The sequence below is a fragment of the Athene cunicularia genome (genome assembly GCF_003259725.1).
Source record: "Athene cunicularia isolate RWA chromosome 20 unlocalized genomic scaffold, athCun1 chr20_part1, whole genome shotgun sequence".
NCBI lineage: Eukaryota > Metazoa > Chordata > Aves > Strigiformes > Strigidae > Athene > Athene cunicularia.
The window spans coordinates 8,272,259-8,294,406 of NW_020799125.1; the positions used below are offsets into that span (position 1 = coordinate 8,272,259).

At 40.6% G+C, this 22,148-nt stretch overlaps 1 protein-coding gene across 1 annotated transcript in view; it reads left to right on the forward strand.

Annotated features, from left to right (window-relative positions):
• Positions 1-543: 543 nt before the first annotated feature.
• The window catches only part of PREX1 (phosphatidylinositol-3,4,5-trisphosphate dependent Rac exchange factor 1), a 104,424-nt gene continuing 82,819 nt past the window's right edge, over positions 544-22,148 (forward strand). Inside the window, exons 1-5 of the mRNA XM_026862329.1 lie at positions 544-570; positions 1,660-1,731; positions 7,348-7,470; positions 14,016-14,120; positions 17,450-17,551. Coding sequence (XP_026718130.1) covers positions 544-570; positions 1,660-1,731; positions 7,348-7,470; positions 14,016-14,120; positions 17,450-17,551 — 429 coding nt within the window. The remainder of the gene's footprint in view (positions 571-1,659; positions 1,732-7,347; positions 7,471-14,015; positions 14,121-17,449; positions 17,552-22,148) is intronic.

Consider the following 22,148-nt stretch of genomic DNA (forward strand, 5'->3'; position numbering starts at 1 on the left):
GGCTTCTTAGTTCACACAACCTGCTCTAAGCTCTCCTTATCTAGCTGGAATCTAGCCAGGATCTCCTTCCTGTTTAGCAATACAAGAGGAGCAACGTGGTTATAGTCCTTTAAATTTGTTCAACAGCAGGTTGAGAATTCAGGGCCAAAAACCCCCACAAAAGTAGGGTCTGTGCACCTCATTAATTAATGTCTTTTTTTATTGGTGCCTGTCCTGTGAAGTATGAATGGCTGACAAATGACCGAGAGCCATGGCTAAGCAGAAACAGAGATGGGCCCTTTTTAGTGCTGGATGTCAGACAGAGGGACATGCTCTCTGTCTTCCAACCAAAATACCAGAGGCGAAGGCCTCTCTAAGTTTGGTTCACTGACATTGCTTCTTATCAGGTTGTAAGCTGCTGCCAATCCCAACAGGCAAAAGGAAAAAAGAAAAAGCTGAGTGTGCCTCGGCTGACATGGGCATTGCTCAGGAATAGTTCAAAATTTTAAAAGCCTTTTATTTTCAAGCTGTAACAAAGCTGCTTTGTACCATAAATACAAAGAAATGACCTGCTTCCCCTCTCTGTCTCAGGTAGGTAAAAGTTCCTTTCTTCCTTGTTCACAGCACTCCCCAGGGCTCACTCCTTTGTGTGGGAGGCAAGTCAGAAACCACTAACAAGAACAGAGAGGAAAGCCCTCTACCCTTCTGTGCATGGGTCATGTAGTTTATCACAGCAGCTTCTGTCCTCACTGGCTTTCCTTCAGTCTCACCTGCAGGTATTCGCATCTCTCTCTGCTGATGCCTGTGGGAGGTAGAATTCCTTGCTCTCACTTAGCCCTTTAACCAGTAGTTGCTAAAACAGTGGAGATTTGAGATAGAAATGCCATGCAGTGTGCTTTGCTAAACCCTTCCCACTGTATCAGATATGTGGGTATGTTCAGTGCAAATGCAAGTAAGTCCCGACCTCCAGTAGGCAGACTTAGGCTTTGCAGGCGATACTGGGATCACTGTCCATTTGTATTTGGCCTGGAGCTTTTTACTGATTTGCCTGTTAAAGCCAGAGTTGTGCTGAGCTGAAGGAAGGGGAAACCAGGCCTCGATGAAAATTTCCAGCATTGCATTGTCCATTTTTAACCAAAGTAAATACAGTGAACAAGATAATGTGGCCTAGGCATTGTCTGGCAATTTCCATTTCCCTTCCCCATATTGAGACTGTTGAACTTGTCCATAACGCTAGCTCATAGCTCTGACAAGCCTCAGCTCCAGCAGCATGAATGTCCTTTTGTCATTCTTTGCAGTCCTTATACATCTTGATGTGTTTCAGGCATGCTGCCTGCAGAAGTCAAACCAGCTGCATCTTAGAGGGAAAACCTTCAAAGAAAAAACAAACAGACCCTTGCTGTAGTCTATTGGTAGTAACAGATAATTAAGTCTAAAAATTTCAACAGAGGAAAGACATTTATTGCCAGGCAAAGCCCAACAACACTATAGGAAATGTCTTTTGTGTTGCCCTGAATGTAGCCCTGAGTCCAAGAACTGTGGTGGTGATTTGGTAAATGTTTACATTCTTTGTCTTAAAGGTAATCAGCCACACTGTGTTGATGGGAACCTGGAGTATATAAAAGAGTAAAATCAGGCTGTGTCAAGCCATTTGAACATAATATTTTTTTATCTCTGTAGGCATTTCTTCACCGGATCCGCCAGAATGCTGTGGACAAAGCTGAGAAGTACATAACAGAAGAGAACGTTAAGGTATTTCTTCTATCTTCCTAATTTTCTTGGTAGGGAAAGTGATACATAACTAAAGTCTAGATTCAGAGATATGAATAGCAAACCCCAGAATCATCTAGGTTGGAAAAGACCTTGAATATCATGCAGTCCAACCAGTAAACTAACATTGACAGTTCCCAACTACACCATATCCCTGAGTGCTATGTTAGCTCTACTCTTAAACCCATCCAGCGATGGGGACTCCACCACCTCCCTGGGCAGCCCATTCCAAGGCCTAACAACCCGTTCTGTAAATAAATGCTTCCTAATATCCAGTCTAAACCTTCCCTGGTGCAATTTGAGGACATTCCCTCTTGTCCTGTCGCTTATTACTTGGCTAAAGACACTCATCCCCAGCTCTCTGTACCTTCCTTTCAGGAAGTTGTAGAGGGCAATGAGGTCTCCTCTCATCCTTCTCCAGTCTGAACCCCCCCAATTCCCTCAGCCGCTCCCCAGCAGACCTGTGCTCCAGACCCTGCACCAGCTCAGTTGCCCTTCTCTGGACATGCTCGAGTCATTCAATGGCCTTTTTGTAGTGAGGGGCCCAAAACTGAACACTGTAATCAAGGGGCGGCCTCACCAGTGCTGAGTACAGGGGCAAGATCCCTTCCCTGCCCCTGCTGGCCATGCTATTGCTGACACAAGCCAGGATGCCATTGGCCTTCTTGGCCACCTGAGCACACTGCTGACTTATATTCAGCTGGCTGTCGATCAACACCCCCAGGTCCCTCTCTTACTGGCAGCTCTCCAGCCACTCCTGCCTAAGCCTGTAGCGCTGCTGGGGGTTGTTATGGCCCAAGTGTAGCCCCCAGCATTTGGCCTTATTGAAGCTCATGCAGTTGGCCTCAGCCCATCGCTCCAGCCTGGCCAGGTCTCTCTGCAGAGCCTCCCTACCCTCAAGCAGATCAACACTCCTACCCAACTGGGTGTCATCTGCAAACTGACTGAGGATGCACTTGATCGCCTCGTCTACATCATCGATAAAGATGTTAAACAGGAGTGGCCCCAAAACCGAGCCCTGGAGGATGCCACTCATGACTGGCCACCAACTGGATTTAAATCTGTTCACCACAACTCTCTGGGCACGGTCATCCAGACAGTTTTTTACCCAGCGCAGCATGTGCCCATCTAAGCTGCAAGAAGCCAGTTTTGCCAGGAGAATGCTCTGGGTAACAGTGTCAAAGGCCTTGCTAAAGTCAAGGTAGACAGCCTTTCCCCTCATCCAATAAGTGGGTTGCCCTGTTGTAGAAGGAGATCAGGTTTGTCAAGCAGGACCTGCCTTTCATAAACCCATGCTGATATGGGTTTATCCTTGTGTCATGTTGATCCTTATTATTAAACTGGTTCCCTAAGGAAAAGAGGCTCATGTTGACAGTTTACCTGTCAGTCTCTTTGCCCATTCATATAGCTGTCATCTTCCAGCAATTTTTCATCCCACCAGCTAATTTCAGTGAAATTTGACAACAACATAGTATTGTCAGAAATACTAACTTTTGGCAAGATTTGTGAAATGTTGAGTAGAGGACAGAGAGGGCTTTTCAATGTCTTTGAGAGGAAGGGCAGGGAATGCACAGCCCTTGTCTGTTTTAGTGAATTTGTTCCTGCTGTTTTTTACGAATCTCAGATTGATAGGACTTATGAGAAGGAGACAGGAATGTTCCTTTATGTTCTAACGGGAAGGAATTTGGGTTCTGGTGGGAGGGCTGAGTAACGTGAGACCCTTGCATGAGGGAGTTCCTGAATGAATTTTACACTAGAAAGAGATAAAAGACATGTGCCTCACAGCTCTGTGGTCTTAGCTACTCTAGAGCCTATGGTCACAGGAGACCTTGCTGTTTGTTATTTTCATAAAGATAAGCAACACTTTCTTGTAGTAATTTGGATTAAAAATGCTCCTTGTACACATATGCATGTGAAACTAAAACGCTCTTTGTACACATATACAGGTGAAACCTGAGGATCAGTGGGACAGTGCAGTTTGTTTGCCATTAGAGGCTTACTGGGCTTGCATTTGATCCTGTAGCTCCTAAATCAGCAGAAACTTTACCCTTTACACTTGGAGTGGGGCACAGCATTAATAGGTATATCACACCAGCCACCACTACCGCAGCTGGCATGTGTTTCCCCAGGGCTGGTTCCTCCTTTTCTAGTATGGTTCATCACATACTGGTATTATCTGAATGCATACAGATCCCAGCAGGGCTCTAGCCCCCATTTTTGCTGTTCATTCTACAGGCTAGCAATACTGTAGTATTGACTGACTGGCATCAGAAAGGGCTGGTAGCGATGCAGCTTGGCAGCTTTGTGGAGCTAAACCTCTTGCTGTCTTCAAATTTGGAAGTCCCCACTCCCCAGGAACTCCCCATCTACAGTCTGAAGTAAGTTTGGGGGTGGCTGAAGAAAAAAGTAGACAAGTGATGAGTGACAACAGATATTGTGTGTGGAGAAGTGTGCAAAAAGTGAGCTCTGCCTGAGGAATAAACCTACACAACTATTTGCCAGTTTGAACAGCTGCAGATGTTGTTGAAAGTTATTATTCTATCATTATTCCTGTATCATCAAAATGAATATTAATTATGACTGCCACATAATCAAATGCAGTTCCCACAAAGCCTGTGCAGAGAAATCCATATATTCTTTGCTGATTTAAATGTATTTGTGTTTGAAGCTTCATCACGCTCCTCTGGGGAAGTACCACTTCATTTTTGTGTCATTCTTGAAGTGCCTGGGGGGTCTTTTTGAGGCCACAGTGAGACCTCATTTATTTTTATTATTACAATACCCAGCTTTCAATAACAGAGCTTCACTTTGGTGATAAAAGGCCTACACCTATTGCTGGTGAAATAAAATTGCAAAGGCACAGTTTTCATGATCAGAGTCAGTATTTTCTTCCTCTCTTACCGCCCTTCTCCACCTAGCCCAAATAATTTTTTTTTCCTGCAGTTGAAAGATACTTGTTTTTTCTTTCCTTTCCCTTTCTCACTCCTTGCCGGTAGAGACAGGACAAACAAGGTGATGTTGGAACTTCTGATAACTTTGCCTGCTAATACTGTGTCTCTTGAGTTACCAGAGAGCTGTGAAGTGGCTGGTAGCAGCAAAGATGGTAGCAGAGACTCTATAAATGGTTTGGAAGTTTCTGAAAGCAGAAGCCTGTCTTTTCCTCTCTTTCTTCATGCAGCAGAAACGTCTAGAGGAAAACGCAGGGTATTCTGGAAGTCATTCCCCTCTGAGCAAAAGGAGAAGCTGCTTCTTAGGATAATTTGCATTATTGCTCCCAGTATTATTTTTGCAGGTTTCTCCTACAGCTGGTGCAAAGCACTGAAGATTTCAGTAATCTTGGGCCACTGTATCCTCTTCCAGAAAAGCCACACTGAGTCCTGTGCCAGGCCCAGATTTTACAAGTACTGTAGTGACTAACAGCTGCGGCAACATCGTTAAAAAATGTTTTTAATTTATTTGCTGCCTCATGTGAGAATAACTCTGATATGTTAGTATTATGCTATATTCACAGTAGGGCAGTGATGTCACTTTACTGGTAGAGTAGATTGAAGGCAGTGCAATGTGAGGGTGTATGCAAGCTGCCAAGACATAGATCCTCACCTGAGGCTTATAAATGGTAGCTGCATACTAGATATAGAAGCACATGCAGTCAAGGTCTCTCTGCTGCCTTGATTTACAAGTGATTATTCTTATCTGCAAATTCTGCTTCAAGCAGAACTGTACTGACCACCACGGAATTCATTAGATTACACAGATATTCCTTGGATCAGAAAATACCCCCTGAAGACTGTTTGTGATGGATAAAATCATCCTTGACAGATGTTTTCCTCTTCCTTGTTAATCCCCTTTTAGCACAGCTTCTGGCAAAGCCATGCAGACAGAGGCTACCATGTCATCACATCAGTTTCAGCTGTGTGACAGAACCATCCTGTGCTCTGCTTGAATTAGCATGGGAAGTTTTCTGGAAGCAAATGGTCCTACCTCCCTGTCCTTTATTTTGATTCAGAGCCCATTCAGTGTATTGGAATCTTTTACTTTATCAGAGCTAGAAAGGAGCTTTGAGGCACAAGAATGCGGTAATGATGGCACGTACTACTGTATTTCATTATTCCTGAAGTGAGAGCAGAGCAAAGACAAGGAAGATGCAGCAGGCTTCTCTCTGCACATGCTTGCAGGAGTTTGAGAGAAATACTCTGCCCATCCTTGAATAACAGAATATACAGATTTGAACCTGGATACGTGCTGAGAGGAAGGCTCCTTGAATTCCTGATCTTGTTTACCCTTGCAAAACCAGAGAGAAAAAGTTTTTTTTAACTAGGAATTGTGGTTTCATTCTTGTCTTTAATGATTAGACTTAATTTACAGGTTACTGTTTTTCTGAATTTCTGCTACATTGCCAGTCACCGGGCTGAATTCGTGTCAGATTTGATGAATAAATTCCTCTGCACAAAGTTGAAAAGTTTAGTGTTACAAGGTGCTTTGGGAAGTGTTGGGAGATGTTAAGGTTCAATCACTGCCCCCATTGAACACTAGGAAGATGAAGGCTGGCTCTGTCAGGCTGCATGCTTTGGGGTTCAGAGGAGTGTCACCCACTCACTGTGCAAGACCTGGGAGGCTGTTTCCAATATGAAAGCTTATTTGACTTCTCTTTGCAAGTGGCATAGTTAAAGCAAAATGATAGAAAATGTTGCTGGCAATATGTATGTCACTGCAGGCTCCAGGATTTAGTCTGCTCATTCAGGCTTTCCTCCAGTGGCTGTCAATACTGATGGCTGTGTCACCATGCATCAAGACTTCTCCCCCTGTGTAGGTAGCATTCCATCTCCCATATGTGTATTCACACTTTCTTCTCATATTTTGTATGAAAATCGTTAAGACTTAAAAAAGGCATGTGTTTATCACAGCTTTCACCCTGGCAGTTTATTCCCCTTAGAACATGTATATTTAAATCATTAGGGATCATTGAGCTGCGAGATTGCACAATTACCTTTTAGTACACGTCTAAACTAGGGGCCTCTATCCCATCACATACACCTTTGAGAACCACTGAGATCAGTGAAAGGGAACTCTAAAAGGCTGCTCTTGTGGTTTGCAAGTGTTTTCCACTGTTCTGTACTCCTGTCAGTGAAATGCTAGATCCCATGTGGCAGAGATTTAGTTTCTTATTTAGAGGTGCATCTTTGTGTGTGATAGCTTCAAGTGCCTTTCTTCCAGAAAATGATTTCTGATGCGTAGGAAGGAAAGGCAAATGACTTTCTGCTTCTATCTCCTGCAAAAGTGTGTTTGGTCCCAGCGATTCTGTTCACCTGGTTGGTCTCGTATGAAGTCTTCTCTAGACTTGAATGAGGTTGCTCACATTCGTCATGCTCAGGTATCTGAGAAGATAACTTTCATTTATAGCAGGTACTTCAGTATCAATAAAAATTTCCGTTGGGGGCCAGGAAAGGGGCAAATACAGTGTAATTCACTCTGTACAAGTCCCTGTCTCTTTTAGATCCTATCATTGCAAGTCTAGAGCTTCAATATTTTGGTGCTACTACTTCAACAAAACACTGAGCTATATTAACAGCTAGCAATGTTTTTATCTTTATATTTCAGATCTTATTTTCTAACATTGAAGATATTCTTGGTGTTCACAAGGAGTTCCTGGCTGCCCTGGAATTTTGTTTACAACCAGAACCTCAGTCTCAGCATGAACTGGGAAATGTTTTCTTAAAATTTGTAAGTACAATGACTTAACGCTATCTGAAAATGCAGTTTCCTGTCATAAACTCCCATGCCCCTTAGCTAGCCCTAATCTCGAAGCCTTGTGGCAATACTATCACAATGTGTGTCTTGTATGAAAGTTGTAGGTAGGGTGGGAAAAAACTTGTGAATGAGGTTAGAACAATGGAAACCACATCAAACTCAGTTAAACAACAAATTATTTTTAGAAACCCTTCCTTTTCCCATTGAATAATTTTTTCCTTTTTTTCCTCACCGAGCTGATCACATTTTTATTGCTGAGAGTTTGTCGGCTTTGATTCCAAATGTTTCAAAAAAGCAGCACAATTTCAAGTAAATTGTTATAATTTTTTTAATGTTATAATTGTTATAATAATTTTTATGTTCATTTAAAAATGTAAAAAAAAATTGAAAACCTTAAAGATCAAAATTAAAACCAAAGGAATATACATCATTTACAGTAGTTACTGTCTGTGCATACATTTATTCAGTAAATGAAAGGTAGTGTGAGACAGCTTATCTTGCTGAAATGCAGAAAAAGTTACAAGTTACACAAGTTACAGCCTTCTACCATGCAATAAATGAGTACCTGCATTCTGTATTTCAAAAGTAATAATTAAAATCTGGCTTTTGGACTCGTAATGCTAGCTCAAGAGTGCCATATATTCAAAAGTGAAGTAGTTGTATGATACAAATTCACTCTGCCAGTTCCAGGTTGTTTAGAACGTTCTGACGAGTTACTTCTGTCATCTGACTTTATGCCTGCTAGCTGTATTACTTGTTCTGCTGCTGCATCATGTGTGCCAGTCTAATCCAGTCAGATTGGTACTGCTAGGTGATCCAGAAAAGCAGACCCATACTAAGCACTGTGCAACTGCAGCTTATGATCCTACCATTGCTCCTCTTGTTGTAATTTATTTGTTATACAGTGAAATTCTTCCTGTGTTATATTTGTGTTTTGTTTTTAACTTGGCCCAGTTTTCAATCATATATGTGTGCCATCCTCTGACTAATGTGTGTAGAGCACACTGTATATGCAAGATCAGTTGCAAGCTGGACTCATTTAAATGCAAAGTTACCTAATTTACATGTATAATAGTTCGAAGTTCCACATTTTTTTTTTTCATTTGGAGCAGCCCCCCTGAGATATTTGAAAATTAGAAAGCACATACATAATAGCTATTTCTTCAAATTCTTATTAACAGCATTAAGCCACAGGCCAACTTCCTATCAAAATATGTTCTTTTATGCTTTCATAATCAAAATTCATGCTCTCATAGTTCATCAGGTTTGAGTGGACAACAATCATACAGCCATTCATTACTCATAGAGCTTTACCAACTACCCCCCTTGTTTAAGTTTTATTTATGCTGTGACAATTATTAAAATAGTGTTGGAAAGTGTTATGTTGAGACCATGCCCAGAATTGTATTAGATGTGAGGACTGAGTGTCAGCTGCAGAAAAATAGACTAGTGAACTTAGTTAAAGCCTTGAGTACTCACTAGAATCATTGCCTACCAATAAGATGTGCTGTACTAATATATTAGTATTCATTAGAGATGGTATCAAAATTAGATGGCTTTTGAGTGATGCTGTCAAATTATCTACTGTGTTTCAGAGTAGCACTGAATAAGCAGAAATGTTAACATCCTGTCATTTGACTGAATTCAAGCCTGGTATATGTAGTTATTGGTAGCGTTTTCTTGTATATGAACATATAATTTTGTAATTTTATTACTGTTAAATGTTCTAATTATGTAATGTTCATTATTTATCAAAGATGCAACAATACAGGAATTATGAAACTAATGCATAGGAATGAGTGCGGGTGAGACTTTGTCTTCTGATAGAGGCAATTTGACTGAGAACAGTTTACATTGCTGTCTGTGGAGTGCACTGCAAATAATGTGAACATCAACTGTTTCATGGTCCCCTAGGGAAGAAGCAGCTTATGCAGAAGGAAGCAGAACATATATTCGGTTCAGAATATATATAGAAAAAGCTGGTCTCATTCATAATTACTTTAAGGAAGTGTAGGAATACATTAAAAATATTGTGGTACCTCAAGTCTGATTAAGGAACAGTCAACAGAAAATGATAAAGAGAGGAGGAAATAATCTGTCCTTGTGTGCAGATTGTACCAAGGCTTTAGAAGATGAGATTCACTGTGGGTATTTGGGAGTGAGGGAGGTGGGATTTGTGCCCTGTCACAGTAAAGGGTTCCATAGTGAGTCTCTAGCAAGTGACAGGGAGATGCCAGTGGCAACTGTGGTTCAAAGCAAGTCAGTTCTACTCGGGCTTCCAAAGCTCCATTTCCCTGATTGGGGCTGTTCTGGTGAAGCAGAGGCATTCATAAAAAACCCTGTGCTTCAGAAACAATACTCCTGAAAGTGTTTCCATGGTGCCAAACCCAGGTTTTTTTAAATGATGTATGGTATTTTGCACCACCAGGAGTCCATGCAACATGCTTCAGGTGTCCTGGAGAAAAAGCCAGCTGTTCTCTTGCAGCATGGCTGAAGAGGTTCAGAGTGTATGTTGTTAGTTTACCCAGGGAAAAAATGGGTAACGTATTTTTTTGGTCTTTCATTTTGGGTAAGGTTCTCTTGTTGCAGTATGCTTAGAAGGAAGAACACCCTCAGTTCTGCTTTTTCATTATCATCAAATCACAGTGTATCCTCAGAGGAGTTTGCAGTGGGGAAGTGACATAAGGCCTGTGAATCTTGAATGTATCAGTGCATCTTTTATCAAAATCACCTGGCAAGGTCATTCTCTAGTCCTGATTATGAACCCAGTCCTTGTCAGCAGCCAGATGTTAGCACAGGTGCTTTTCTTCAGAAACTCAATGTTAAAAATGTTCATAAAGTTGGTGAACAGTTTGAGAATTCCTGAAGTGCTGTTTTTTCCAGACACTGCATTTCTTAGTGGTGCATGGTTTCTGTAAGTTCCCTTGTGTCATATATCCTTGATAGAGATCCCCAGATTCTCCAAGTGGAGTTCCATCAGACTGCAGTGTTTGGGTTCTGTTCATCTGCAAGCAAGCAGATTTTGCAGGGGTTCCAAAAGAGCAATCATTGCAGACTGACTTTTTAAAGTATTTTAACAGAGGATGGAATGCACTTGCTCTGATATTTGTGTGTGAAAAATTGTTTTACTTCAGAAGACAGACATTGTTCACCCTAGTTGCACTCCATTTGATCAGATGATCATGAGAGGTTCATTTGTCTGATGCTAGGGGCTAGACATTCTTCTGGACTCATAGTTCAGTATGGCCATAACAGACAGTAAAGAACATACTTAAACATTCATTCAAAATCGAATCTGCAGCCTTAAACAAAATGGCATGTAGAACAAGTCTTTAACATCAAAGAGAGCATACACACTGAACTTGGAATAATGACACCTCATCAGCATAGGCTCCTTTGTGCAGGTCATGAAGACGTGACAGTCTGCAGAGCAGAAGGGCAGAGAGTTGACATGCATCATTTCTGATCTTGCTGTATTGCTAGAGGTTTGGTGATGTAGTAGCTAGAAACTTCTTTGAGGGAAACATGTTTTCTTCTCATTTTTAGGGGCAGTGTTATATCAGTTATCAGTTTTACTGTAAAAGTCATCAGGGATCTTGTTTTGTTGAGAATTGTATCTTCTGTTTTGTTCAGGTTTTTTGTGTTGACAAAATTGGTTTCAGCCTGCTTTGAAACAAGCAAATGCCAGGCCTTGTTAAAAATATATCCAAGTAAAATTGTTACAATTCTCAAAATGTCTTATTTGCTTTTTCTAGTCAAAACTATTTTCAAATCTGCACTAATTTGTGGGCAGTTCTAATGGACCCGAAACAACATATTTGGAGAATAAATTATTGGTTAAAGATTTATTTTAACCAAACTAAGAACAGTATAGACTTATTTCTGTCACCAAAATCAGGTCTGGCTGTCTATCCAGCAGATTTGCTGAGTAAGAAGGTGCCATTTTTATGTGGTCACATCTCTGACCATAATTTCACTTTACTACAGAGTAACTTCAGGTTCAGAATTCCTGGGCTAACATCTGTAATTATGTAACTGATAATTTCCTCACCAGGGGATGGGAGAGTCCAGGACTGAATGTCACCCAGAGAGGAAATTAAACACTTCAGACACTGAGTAATTTAAAGCATAGTTCTCATATTTGTGGGTCTCATGCATGAAGGACAGCTGGAAAAGACTTGATGAAAGCACTCTGGTGTGAGTGTAATTATTGTACTGACTTGAGCAAAGGGATTTTGTCATGATCTAAATATAATTTCCCAAAACTCCAGGCACTCAAAACTGCAGTCAGAAACCTGAGCAATGACATTTTGTGTGCATTGATGTAACGGATGCTGTTGTGTTAATGGTTACTATTTTTAGTTTCAAGCATGCTGCTTGTGTGCATCCAGGGAGTTGAGGGGAGGTGAGAGGAGGAAATGTAGGAGAAACTCATATCTCTGTCTTCTCATTCTGTAACTCTCTAGTTTTTATGATTGAAAATAATCACATGCTTTTCAATTGCCTCTTTTTTATTGTGCTATGGACCCAGCCTTGCCTTTTCCTGCATCTGGTTGTCAGAAGCTTTTGTTTCTTTTCAGCTTCCCAGTATTACACTCCAGCACTAATATGAACAGCTGTAGGTGAAGGATAAAAGTCTTGAACATCTGCATTCCAGCTCTTTGCACCATACTCTTTGTGGCTGTTGTTTTATTTGCTTTGTACCATTGTTGTTGTTTTTGGAGATACATCTATTTCTTACCAGTTCTTCCTTTGGAAGTATGAGAAGGGAAAAAAATTCATCAGATTAGTGATAAACCCAAAAGCATTTTACAGTGCCTGAGCATGTACATCTAGTCATTGAGCATCCGAACAGGATGTCAGATTCTCCTAAACTGATACTAACACAGTTTCTTTTCCATGTGACAATAGTGAAGGGAATGCTCAGTGAGTGCAGCTGTATTCCCCTGGATTCATGTTACTGAACTCCTTCAATTGGCACAGTTTTCTGTTTGGGTCACCATGAGCTGTCTGAAAAGTAGCTAGATGCTGCAGATATCTTCAGCTAATGCAGGAAGCTCTACATCTCTGACGAGTGCTAGGAGTCCAATCAAAACTCAAAAAAAGTTAACTTCCTAGTTCTGGGGAGATGAAAAGATTCAGATATAATGTTTTCAGGCCTTGATCCTAAATAGAAAATTAGGGATGTGAATGCCATGGCAAACTCTGGAGGCATTGTCTATGTGGCGTGGTGCCCTGAGATGCCAGCTCTGAAAAGCCTCACATATTACACCTGGCCAAGTGCCACGCTAATGCATCTAGATTACTTTTGATATGCAAAGCAGCTTGTCTGAGTACCTCTGCATGGCACCGAATTGTGGCACAGAAGCTGACCTGAACCAGGGAAAAAACTACTATTGTGAGAAGCACCCAAAAAATGATGGGTTTTGGGTCTTTTTGGCTTCTGAGTCATTTAACCTGACTAAAGCCTAATACAGTCTCTTGACTCTCCTTTTATTCCAGTGAATGCAATACTGGAATCTCTTAACTTAGCTGCTGGAAGTTCAGTGCTTCCCAACAACATTGAAAGGATTAACTCACTCCTTGCCTGAGCTGCTCAGTCATGGAAATAGTTGTTACTGTTTCTTTTGTGAATCATTTCAGTGTTTCCAGATACCCGATGTTTGCAGTGGGTTCAGCATCTCTGATCATTTTAGTTCAAGTTGCACTAAATGATTATGAAGATCAGTAAAGCAGAACTTGGTACTGCCAGCTGACCCTTGTTTCTTAACAGGGTATTTCATTCCACTACATGTGCTGGTGGGTGTGACATGTTCCAGTATAAGTATCTCAATCTAGTTGTGGTTACATTTCCCTTCCTTTAATTTCTGTAATATGTTGGGGGTTTTGTGTGTATTTGTTGAAATTCTTCCATTTAGGGAAGCTGTTATGGACAGCTGACCCACTGCTTAGTGTTGCATTGAAATAGTGAGGTCTGCTGCTTGTTTCAGAACATGAAGTGAACCAACTAACTCACTGGGGGCTCCCCCTTAGCCCTGAAAGGCAGGGGATTTCCAGCTGGTTGCTTTGTGTTATAGTTCCCCTCCATATCTCTGACCTTCTTCCAGGCCTTGGTTCTTCCCAGTCATCTCTGTTTCTGCCTCCTGCAGGAGTGCTCAGCCCCCTTGCTCCTGGCTTTACTCTGCTGGAATATCCAGACACGTGGCAAGTACCTCTGAGACAGCAAAATCCATTTTTTCAGCAAAGAATATATTATTTTAGTGATGCATTAAGAGGAAAAGTGCTGAAAGTCTCCGTGCATAGAAAGCTGATGTTAACATACAACAGAGTAAGTTAGGAATCAGTGGAACATGTCTATATGTTACTTAAATTAGAGGAGTATCATGTGCTTCATGTAAACTGCAACCCTAATGCCACTCTGAGTGCATGCCCTTTGTAAATAATTTGGTATCAGACTGTCACAAAACAGGCACTCCAGTTTTGTCTGAGTCAGTAAGTTACTATGTTTTTCCTTGCAGAAAGACAAATTCTTTGTGTACGAGGAGTACTGTAGCAACCACGAGAAGGCACTCAGACTGCTGATGGAATTGAACAAGATCCCAACAGTGAGAACATTCCTCCTGGTAAGCACCTTCTAGCACTCTTAACGATCTGACTTTGCACTGTACTCATAATAACCCGTTGGTATCCCAGGAACTCTGGGCATTTTACAGACATGACCAATTCCAGGTATGCAGCAGTCAGGATGGATAGGTATTGAAATCACTGATGAGTTCAGGCACAGAACTAAGCACAGCTCTGGTATGAATGATTGTGGAAACAGGGAAGGATTTTTTTTAAATTTTATTTTATTTTTTAAAAGATGCAACAGAAAATTTGGGCAAAGATTGTGAAAGGACTAATGCAATAAGTCAGCAGCAGAGCTGTGACTAGTTCCCAGTAGATCTGATTCTCTACTTAGTTGTCTGACCAATTCACCATCTGCAGACCCACCAGAAAAATGTGGCTTCCTTCTGACAACCCTTTCCCCATGAGTCCAGTTGTGGGCAAGGAATGTAGTCTGGATGAATTGTTTTGACTGCGTCATTGCTGCTTGTATCAAAAATGACCTAACTCTCCATGCAACCCATGATGTATTAGTATCTGTGTTGGGAGGGACTGTGGCATACAGCCTTCAAATGCCTCTATAGAAGATGGGCTGGGAGGAGAAACAACCAGTACACAGTGCTTTCTGCCCAAAATTCCTTATTTTTCTTTCTTTTCTTGGATGTTTCTCCTTCTAGCCTTCACCCCAGTTCTGCTTGAGTTTTGGATGCCTTGTTTTCCTGGCCGTGGGTGCATGGCACTTGGAATGGGGTTGGCATGTAGGTGAGGAACTAATTCAGCACATTAGCTTTTTTTCTTAGTAAATTATATGAGGTAAAAGAAAGGCTGTCTTTTTGTAAAGGACCTGGACTTCTTTCTGTGCTGCTTTCTTGGCTTTTTTCTTTCTGCCAAAGGTCTGCTCTTTCCCAATATAGCACAGCAAAAGAAAACTTCTGCATAAATGTCTGTCACAAACAGGGCCAGAGCATTCTTTTAGCCACAAAATACAGGCCTCAGAGGGAGCAGCAAGGACAAGCACTCATGCTATTCGGTAGTCAGAATCTCTTTGTCATGTCTGAGTTTTGATGAACCTTGTTAAACCATTAGTTTGAGTCACCAAATTTTTCCTTGTTCCTGAGTTCCTCTGAGTGCTCCTGTTGAGGGAAACTAATGAGAAAGAGGAGAGACAAAAGTGCATGTAAACATCATCCTTCCCAACATTCAGTGTTCTCCACTTCCACTGGATTGGCAAAAGCCTTCTGTCTGTGTTACCGGCAGCAGCTGGCAAACTGATTACGAGGCACATAAAAGATGTCACACTGTCTGCTGTGGCTTGCTGCAGCACCTGAATCCAAGAAGCTCTTAAAATAGCAGCAAGTATGGAAGGAGAGGCTACACTGAGGTGTCTACTTTGCTGTAATTTCTTCCAGGCCTTCTTTCTCTTCTCCTCTGCCTTCTAAAGCCAATGCTATAATGCCACCATGCAGAGAAAGCTGCATTAAAATACAAAGCTTTGCTTGTGAGAATAGATTTGGCCTGATTGCCCCCTCATAGCTGCTGAAATATAGAATGTGGGAATGTGTTTGAAAAATCAGTAAGTGTTAAAGGGCAGTTTTGAGCCCAGAGCTAGAGAGAGGGCTGAAAGAAGAGATGGGAAGGACTGAATCACTCGAGACTTGGAAAATTGGACAGGGAGCATTGTGAGCTGGTAGCCAACGCCACAGATCTAGAATAGCCTGGGGAAGGGTTATTTTACAGACGATTGTCTGTAAAAAATACCAGTTAAGACTAATGAGATTTATGTATGATGTCTGTGAACATTCCTTGAAGAGGAGGATTGTTGAACTACAGCCAAAAACCCACTAAATTTCAGCGTGTGTCTGAGCCACAGCACACATTTCACAGGGGAAAATGTTATCAGTGATGCCCCAAAGCAAGCACATCTTGGCTGAACTGAATTTAAACTTCAGCTTCTGAGACAGGACAGGTTTGTAACTGGGGTGATCTCTGGAGCAAAGTTGTCCAGATTCATGGTCAAACATAGGAATGTAGACTAGTTTGTCTGGAATAGATTTGTAGTCCACCTGAGTCCACTACCTATCTCTGGCAGCAGTGAATAACAGAATCTTCAGGGAAATGTATAAAAAGTTTACAGTAGGTTCAGTATTTGTTTATCACACAGAGATTGCAGATTATCATGATAAAATAAGGACAGGCCAAGGACTGTAGATTTTTCTTTTTCAATGCAATACCCTTCCATGTCAATCATGTGAAATGATTTTCCATGATCTATGGAGAAGTGGAACATCACTTATTTTGAGGTAGTGTGTGTAAATTTATCTGTGAAATAATTCATCTGGAATGCAGGGCCCCTCCAAATTTGTGTGAACTCATTGTAGGAGTATTGCAAGGGTTGATCAGTTGCTGCTTCTGTTCCTCAACCTAAAATCTATTTGGACTTGGATTTCTTTGGTGTATTGGTCTCAAACTTGTCCCTTTCCTTACTGTGTTTAAACAACACTGAGGTATTAGTAATTTGGCTACATAAGGAAATGCCCTTCACCTTATTTCTGTTTGGAAGTCACAGAGCATCACAAAACTAATGCTGAAACACATTTTTTTAAATTAGCTTCAGAATTCTTGAAACTTGATTTCCTTAAATTTCATTGACTCTTGCACCTCCTACCTACAAGTTAGCCTTGCTTGCATGTCCAATAGCTTTTTTTTGCTGGGCAGGCAGCAACATGTGCTGTGACAAGGGCTACATGTGTGCTGGTTAGCCAGGCAGTGAGCCTATGCTGTTTGTCCAGCTGTGCTTAGACATAATGTTTTGCCAGAGAATTGGTGGGTGTGATGCAGATGACTAATTTATTTCAATTCCACTTTGATTTTATTCAGACATAAGAATTGGACTAGAGTTAATTACATGATCACTAGTTAGTAGGCTTTATTTTAGCCTTGAAGAGTTTTCTGGACCAACAGTGCAAACTTTGCACAGTGAATAAAGGCAAATGATTGTATTAATGGTGGGGGTAGGCTGGATTCTTTTAGGTAATGGTTCATCTAGTTTTGCTGATTGGTTGTCATAATATTGTTATGACATTTTTTGTCACCAGCTGTGTAATACTCCTGGAAAGATACCTTTCTATCACTGTTATCCATAGCAACATTTTCTTTTGCTGATGTACGAAGAACTTTGCAGGCTTCATGGCTGTATTTCAGTGGTGAATGAAGTCTCATTTCTGGCATCCAAGGTGTGGCAAAGTGCTTTCTGACTGTAACATGTGTTATAGAATACAAAATCTTGTCAAAGAGAACCTGAAAGCTTTGTGTCTGAGATAACATTTGTTTCCTTTTTTGATTATAGGGTTGCATGCTTTTGGGAGGCAGAAAGACGACAGACATTCCACTAGAGGGTTATCTGCTGACTCCAATTCAGAGAATTTGCAAATACCCACTTCTGCTAAAGGTAAACTAAAGAAAGTATTTCTCCAGGTGGTTGTTTTATTCTTGGAGTGATTCTGCATTTTTTTAGCCCTGACTTTTGTTGTCACTATTACCTTCCCACTTTGCACTTCTAAAAGTTCATCCTCTCTGAAGAAAATGGCTTTTTATATGTAGTCAGAAAGCTGTCTGATGCTGACAGGCTGCTAAATCTTGTAATGCTGTGGGTAGACCAGACAGGGTAACTTACTAACTAATGCCTTCTGACTTTGGTTCTCTTGAGGTGTTTACTAAGGCTTGTGAGTGCTATTTTAGCCACTTCCTGAAAAGCTGTATTCAAATAGAATTCTATCATTGTTCTGAGGGACTGGATGGCTCTGGGGACTCTAAATGGGATACATCTTTCATCACGAGTTCTCTAGTTTGAGTGTGTTCAGGTCAGTAATGATCAAAATCCTGTATCCTCTGACAGCTGTTAGGCAGCTTGTTTGAAAACTGTTTGGTTGTCTCAGATGAGTTCCCAAAGGACTGGTGTCACTGCAAAAATGACTACTGCAGTTGAGACTAATTGGCCCCCTTGCTAGTATTGTTAGTGTAGGAGCTGAAGAATAAAAGGCCTAAAAAGAGCTAACTTGCTTCTCATTCCTCCATGTCAGGGCTAGGTCACATGCCTGGTGGGGACAAGGAGAGGAAAAAGGAGAAAGCAGTTTCTGGGAGAGCTTGCATCACTGGGGGCCTTGTAGCTACTCTGTGGCTAACAGCCACAAATATTCAGTGAAGTCAGTCTCTTTCTCAATCAGAGTAACATTACAGTTACTAAAAGAAAAATAATAAAAAATATTAAAAATTGCCTCATATTTTGAAAGAAAGGTCCCTTTCTGAGTTGTGGAAGAAAGTAAGAAATCTGTGATGAGCTGGTGCTCTTGATCCCGGACTGACCACATGAATCAACTGTATGTCATGTAAAGCTGTTGTAGTGTTGTGTCCATACATTCATCATGTTTAGGGGTTTTCATAGGTACAAGATTGTTAGCTCAATACTGATCTGTTGTCCCATGTAAAATTGTTATTTTTTTTTAATCTGATAAATATTTAATTTATTTCTTTCTATCCAACTGAAGCTTTTAGAGCTGAATTTTCAAAATATGTCTTTCCTACAGGTGGAATTATTCTGTTGTCTATGCAGCTGTGCACTAACCCATTTTACAGCAGATGTTCATGCACCCTTCCTGGATTTAGCTACTGGGGTTTATGTGTATACAGCCACTTTATCAGTGGAGTCAATCTATCCACAACTCCACTTACAGTTTGAACAAACAAAAACACACACAATTTAGGCACATAGCAGGAGAAGCTAGTATGTGAGACTGCTACAAAAATTTCTTCCACAGTATTAGTAATAGTCAAGACAGGGCAAGGATGTCTAGATCAGGAAAGCATGTAAGTGGCTACAGCTCTAAATTATCTTCAGAGCAGACTGGTTGTGTAGAGATAATTGAAAACCCAGTGATGCCTAAGTTTGTCCACTGTGTTTGTTTGGGGTTAGCATGGAGAGAATTTGGTGCCTGTTCAGTCTGCGGATCTGTGTGATGACTCTGAGCAACATCCATGTGCACAGAAAGGGAGTTCTTATGGCATCTGATATGGTAAACAGACCAGGGGATGTGGAGACCTTAAAATGTACATTCCTAACCAAGTATTTTGATACTGTTTATGTTTTCTTGTTTTCAGTCTGTGGTGTGTTCTGTGATTCTTATCTAGCTCTGTGTTCAAGAGTGAAAATCGGAGACTGTTTTGATTCCTTACAGAGATCCTTTTTCTATTTTCCAAGAAACTTCAACCAGAGGAAATAGTTAATTTTGAACTGATCTCTACATTTGTGCTGCTACTAGAAGATGAAATGGTAATCTCCTGCAGATTTCCTGTCATGGTTACCCTTTGTATTAAGGGAGTCATTAATGAGTACAGAGCCTGAAGACCAGGTTCCTTCATCTATTTATTCCATGCTGGAGGTATCTTAATCCAGTCAGAGTGGTCAATATCTGGTGTATCCTTGCTATGCTTATCTAAAAGTGATCTCTAACCAGTTTTATCCCAATGTTTTCCAAACTTTTTGGACCAAAATATTACTGGTAGTACTCCATATTTCTTCTATTTTGCTCTGTCCTTGATAAGCTTGAAGTAGCTCTGATGCCAATAAGGTTTTGTGCATCAGATCTGACCACTCGGTATGTGGACCACCAGTCATCTCTCAAGTACAGTTTGGGGATCTCAGCTCTAAGCCATGCACATGGCTGTCTTAGAGAACTCTCTACCTTTCTTCTGTACCTCAGTGCCTCTTCTTTTTTCTTTTTAGAATGATGTCATTGCTGAATCACACATTGTTAATTAGACCTGCTTAATTTTTAAGCTTTTTGGAAAACATAATTATGAGTGGTAGACTTCTATCAGTTTGGATAATCTGTAGAATTTTTATCTACTGACAGAAGCTTGATTTACAAATTAAAATCTGTAATCTGTTTTGAAAGCTTTAAAAACATTAGAATGGCACAACCTGCCAATACTACATACTTTCCTGAAATCTCAGGGATTTTACTCAAATGCTATCAGGATGCTGGCTACAGAAACACACCTAAAAGAAATGTACACCTTTGATTACAAGGTTGTAGCACCATCAATGCAATAACACTTTGTTATTCTTCAGTTTAAATTTTCTCATTCCTCTGTACCATTCTAGGGCAGGTCTTTAGGAGAGTATTGAGGATTGGAAGAGCTACAAACAGACCAGTTTATCTTGCTTGTCTTTTTGTTTTGGAAGGGGGTAGTGGGGGAAAAAAAAAAAAAAAAGACATTCAGAAATTCAACAGCAACTCTAGTCACTGGGCTCTGGGGATCAAATATTGGCCTGTGGAAATAAATTGGTGGTTTCCACTTTCTCACATGTGTACAGTTGTCTGTGTCAAAAGGCCTGGTGGCACAAACGTCCTTTCTTTGAAAGCCAAAGCCAAGACCAGCAAGGCTAAGACTGAAACAGTGTTTCTTGCCTTCAAGGCACAGTGGGATATAATAAAGGTAAATTTGTCCTCTGATGCCAACACTGTGCCTTCCTGCTGGGGCGGGGACTCTGGTGTTTGGCTGTGATGGGGCTGCCCCAGACCCATGTGTTCTTGTTGACCAAATAGCCCTGAAGGGAGTGAACGGGAGGAGCTGTGAGGAGGTGTCTTGTGGTGTTGTGTTCCATTTTTCTATGGATTTTTTTCTGTATACAGCCTGATACAAATCACACACTGCTTAGTACTTGAAATTTCCTGGACAGGAAATAAAAGTTTTAAGAAAAAGCTGAAAGGAATTTAATTTTGATTAGGCATCAAATCTGACTCAGTGAGTGAGATTATGCCATTACTAGGGGTTGTTCAGCTCAGAAAATATCTGTGATCATTACAAAGTGTAGTTGATGCTGGTTCTCAAAGGTAGTGAATTCATAGTGAATAAATTGTTTCCCATTCAAGACTTGTTTGATACTTGCTAGCACAAAATTACCGGAGTGGGCACAAATGTTTTAGCTCTGAGAGCAGCTAAGGGAAAACACGGGCTGATTCTCTTAGTGCTGACCAGGAAAAAGCAACTCTCCAAGCAAGCAAGAAAAAAAGGGATTTAAAAATAACACGACCCTTAAATTAAGTGTTTGCTCTCCCTTTGCTACTGAACTGCAGTTATTGCTCCTGAAATAGCTGTTTTGTATTCATGGGGATTGGATCTTATTTTATCTAATTCCCAGGGCAAACAGATACTATTGTATTCCGCCTGATTAGAAAAGTCATAGACCGGAGCTATCCTACTTTCATCTTTTACTTTGCTTTTAGCAAGAGTTTGTGAGCATCCATATTTTCTGGTAACTTTGATATGACCTTGTTATAACGTAAGTATTTAGTATAGCTAAGTAGCTAGATTTGATAAAGATAGTATGAACAAAGTAATTCAGACTTGTGCATGTTTGAAAGTCAACCTAAATTAGTAGGGTAAGGCACATGTTTAAAATATTATAACTATTTTTTTATTAATACCATATGTGAGTACTCTTCTTCAGAATAATAGCATCTAGCATGAAATTAATTTGGGTTACTTAATTAGGAATAATATACTGGAATATTTCCCAAGTGCAGATACCTTGTAAGCATATATTACAAATAGTCTCCAATATAAAGTAAGGCATTCTACAATTGGTAATCTTCCCTTTTCTCATCCTCTGATGAAGCTATTTGTTTTTTTGAACAAACAAATGATGGAGACAGAACAATGATTCAAATGATGGTGACTGTTAAATTCAGTTTCCATTTTTTGTGAACCAAACAGTGCAGCTTTGGAGTGGCTGACAGTAAACAGGGGTTTTGGTTGAGTTTTTTTTTGGTTTGGGGGGGGGGGGGTGTTCTTTGAGTTTTAAAACTTTGGATGCTTTTGTTTGGTTTAATTTGCAAGTCTTACATGTGGTTTGAAGGATGGGACTCAAACCTAGCCATGGTATTTCATAATCTCTGTGCAAATAGAGAAGTAATGAAATTAATAGTTTTGTCTGTAATACAGTTTTTTGTCTGCTTCAGACAGAATGCAGTAAAATTAGTACA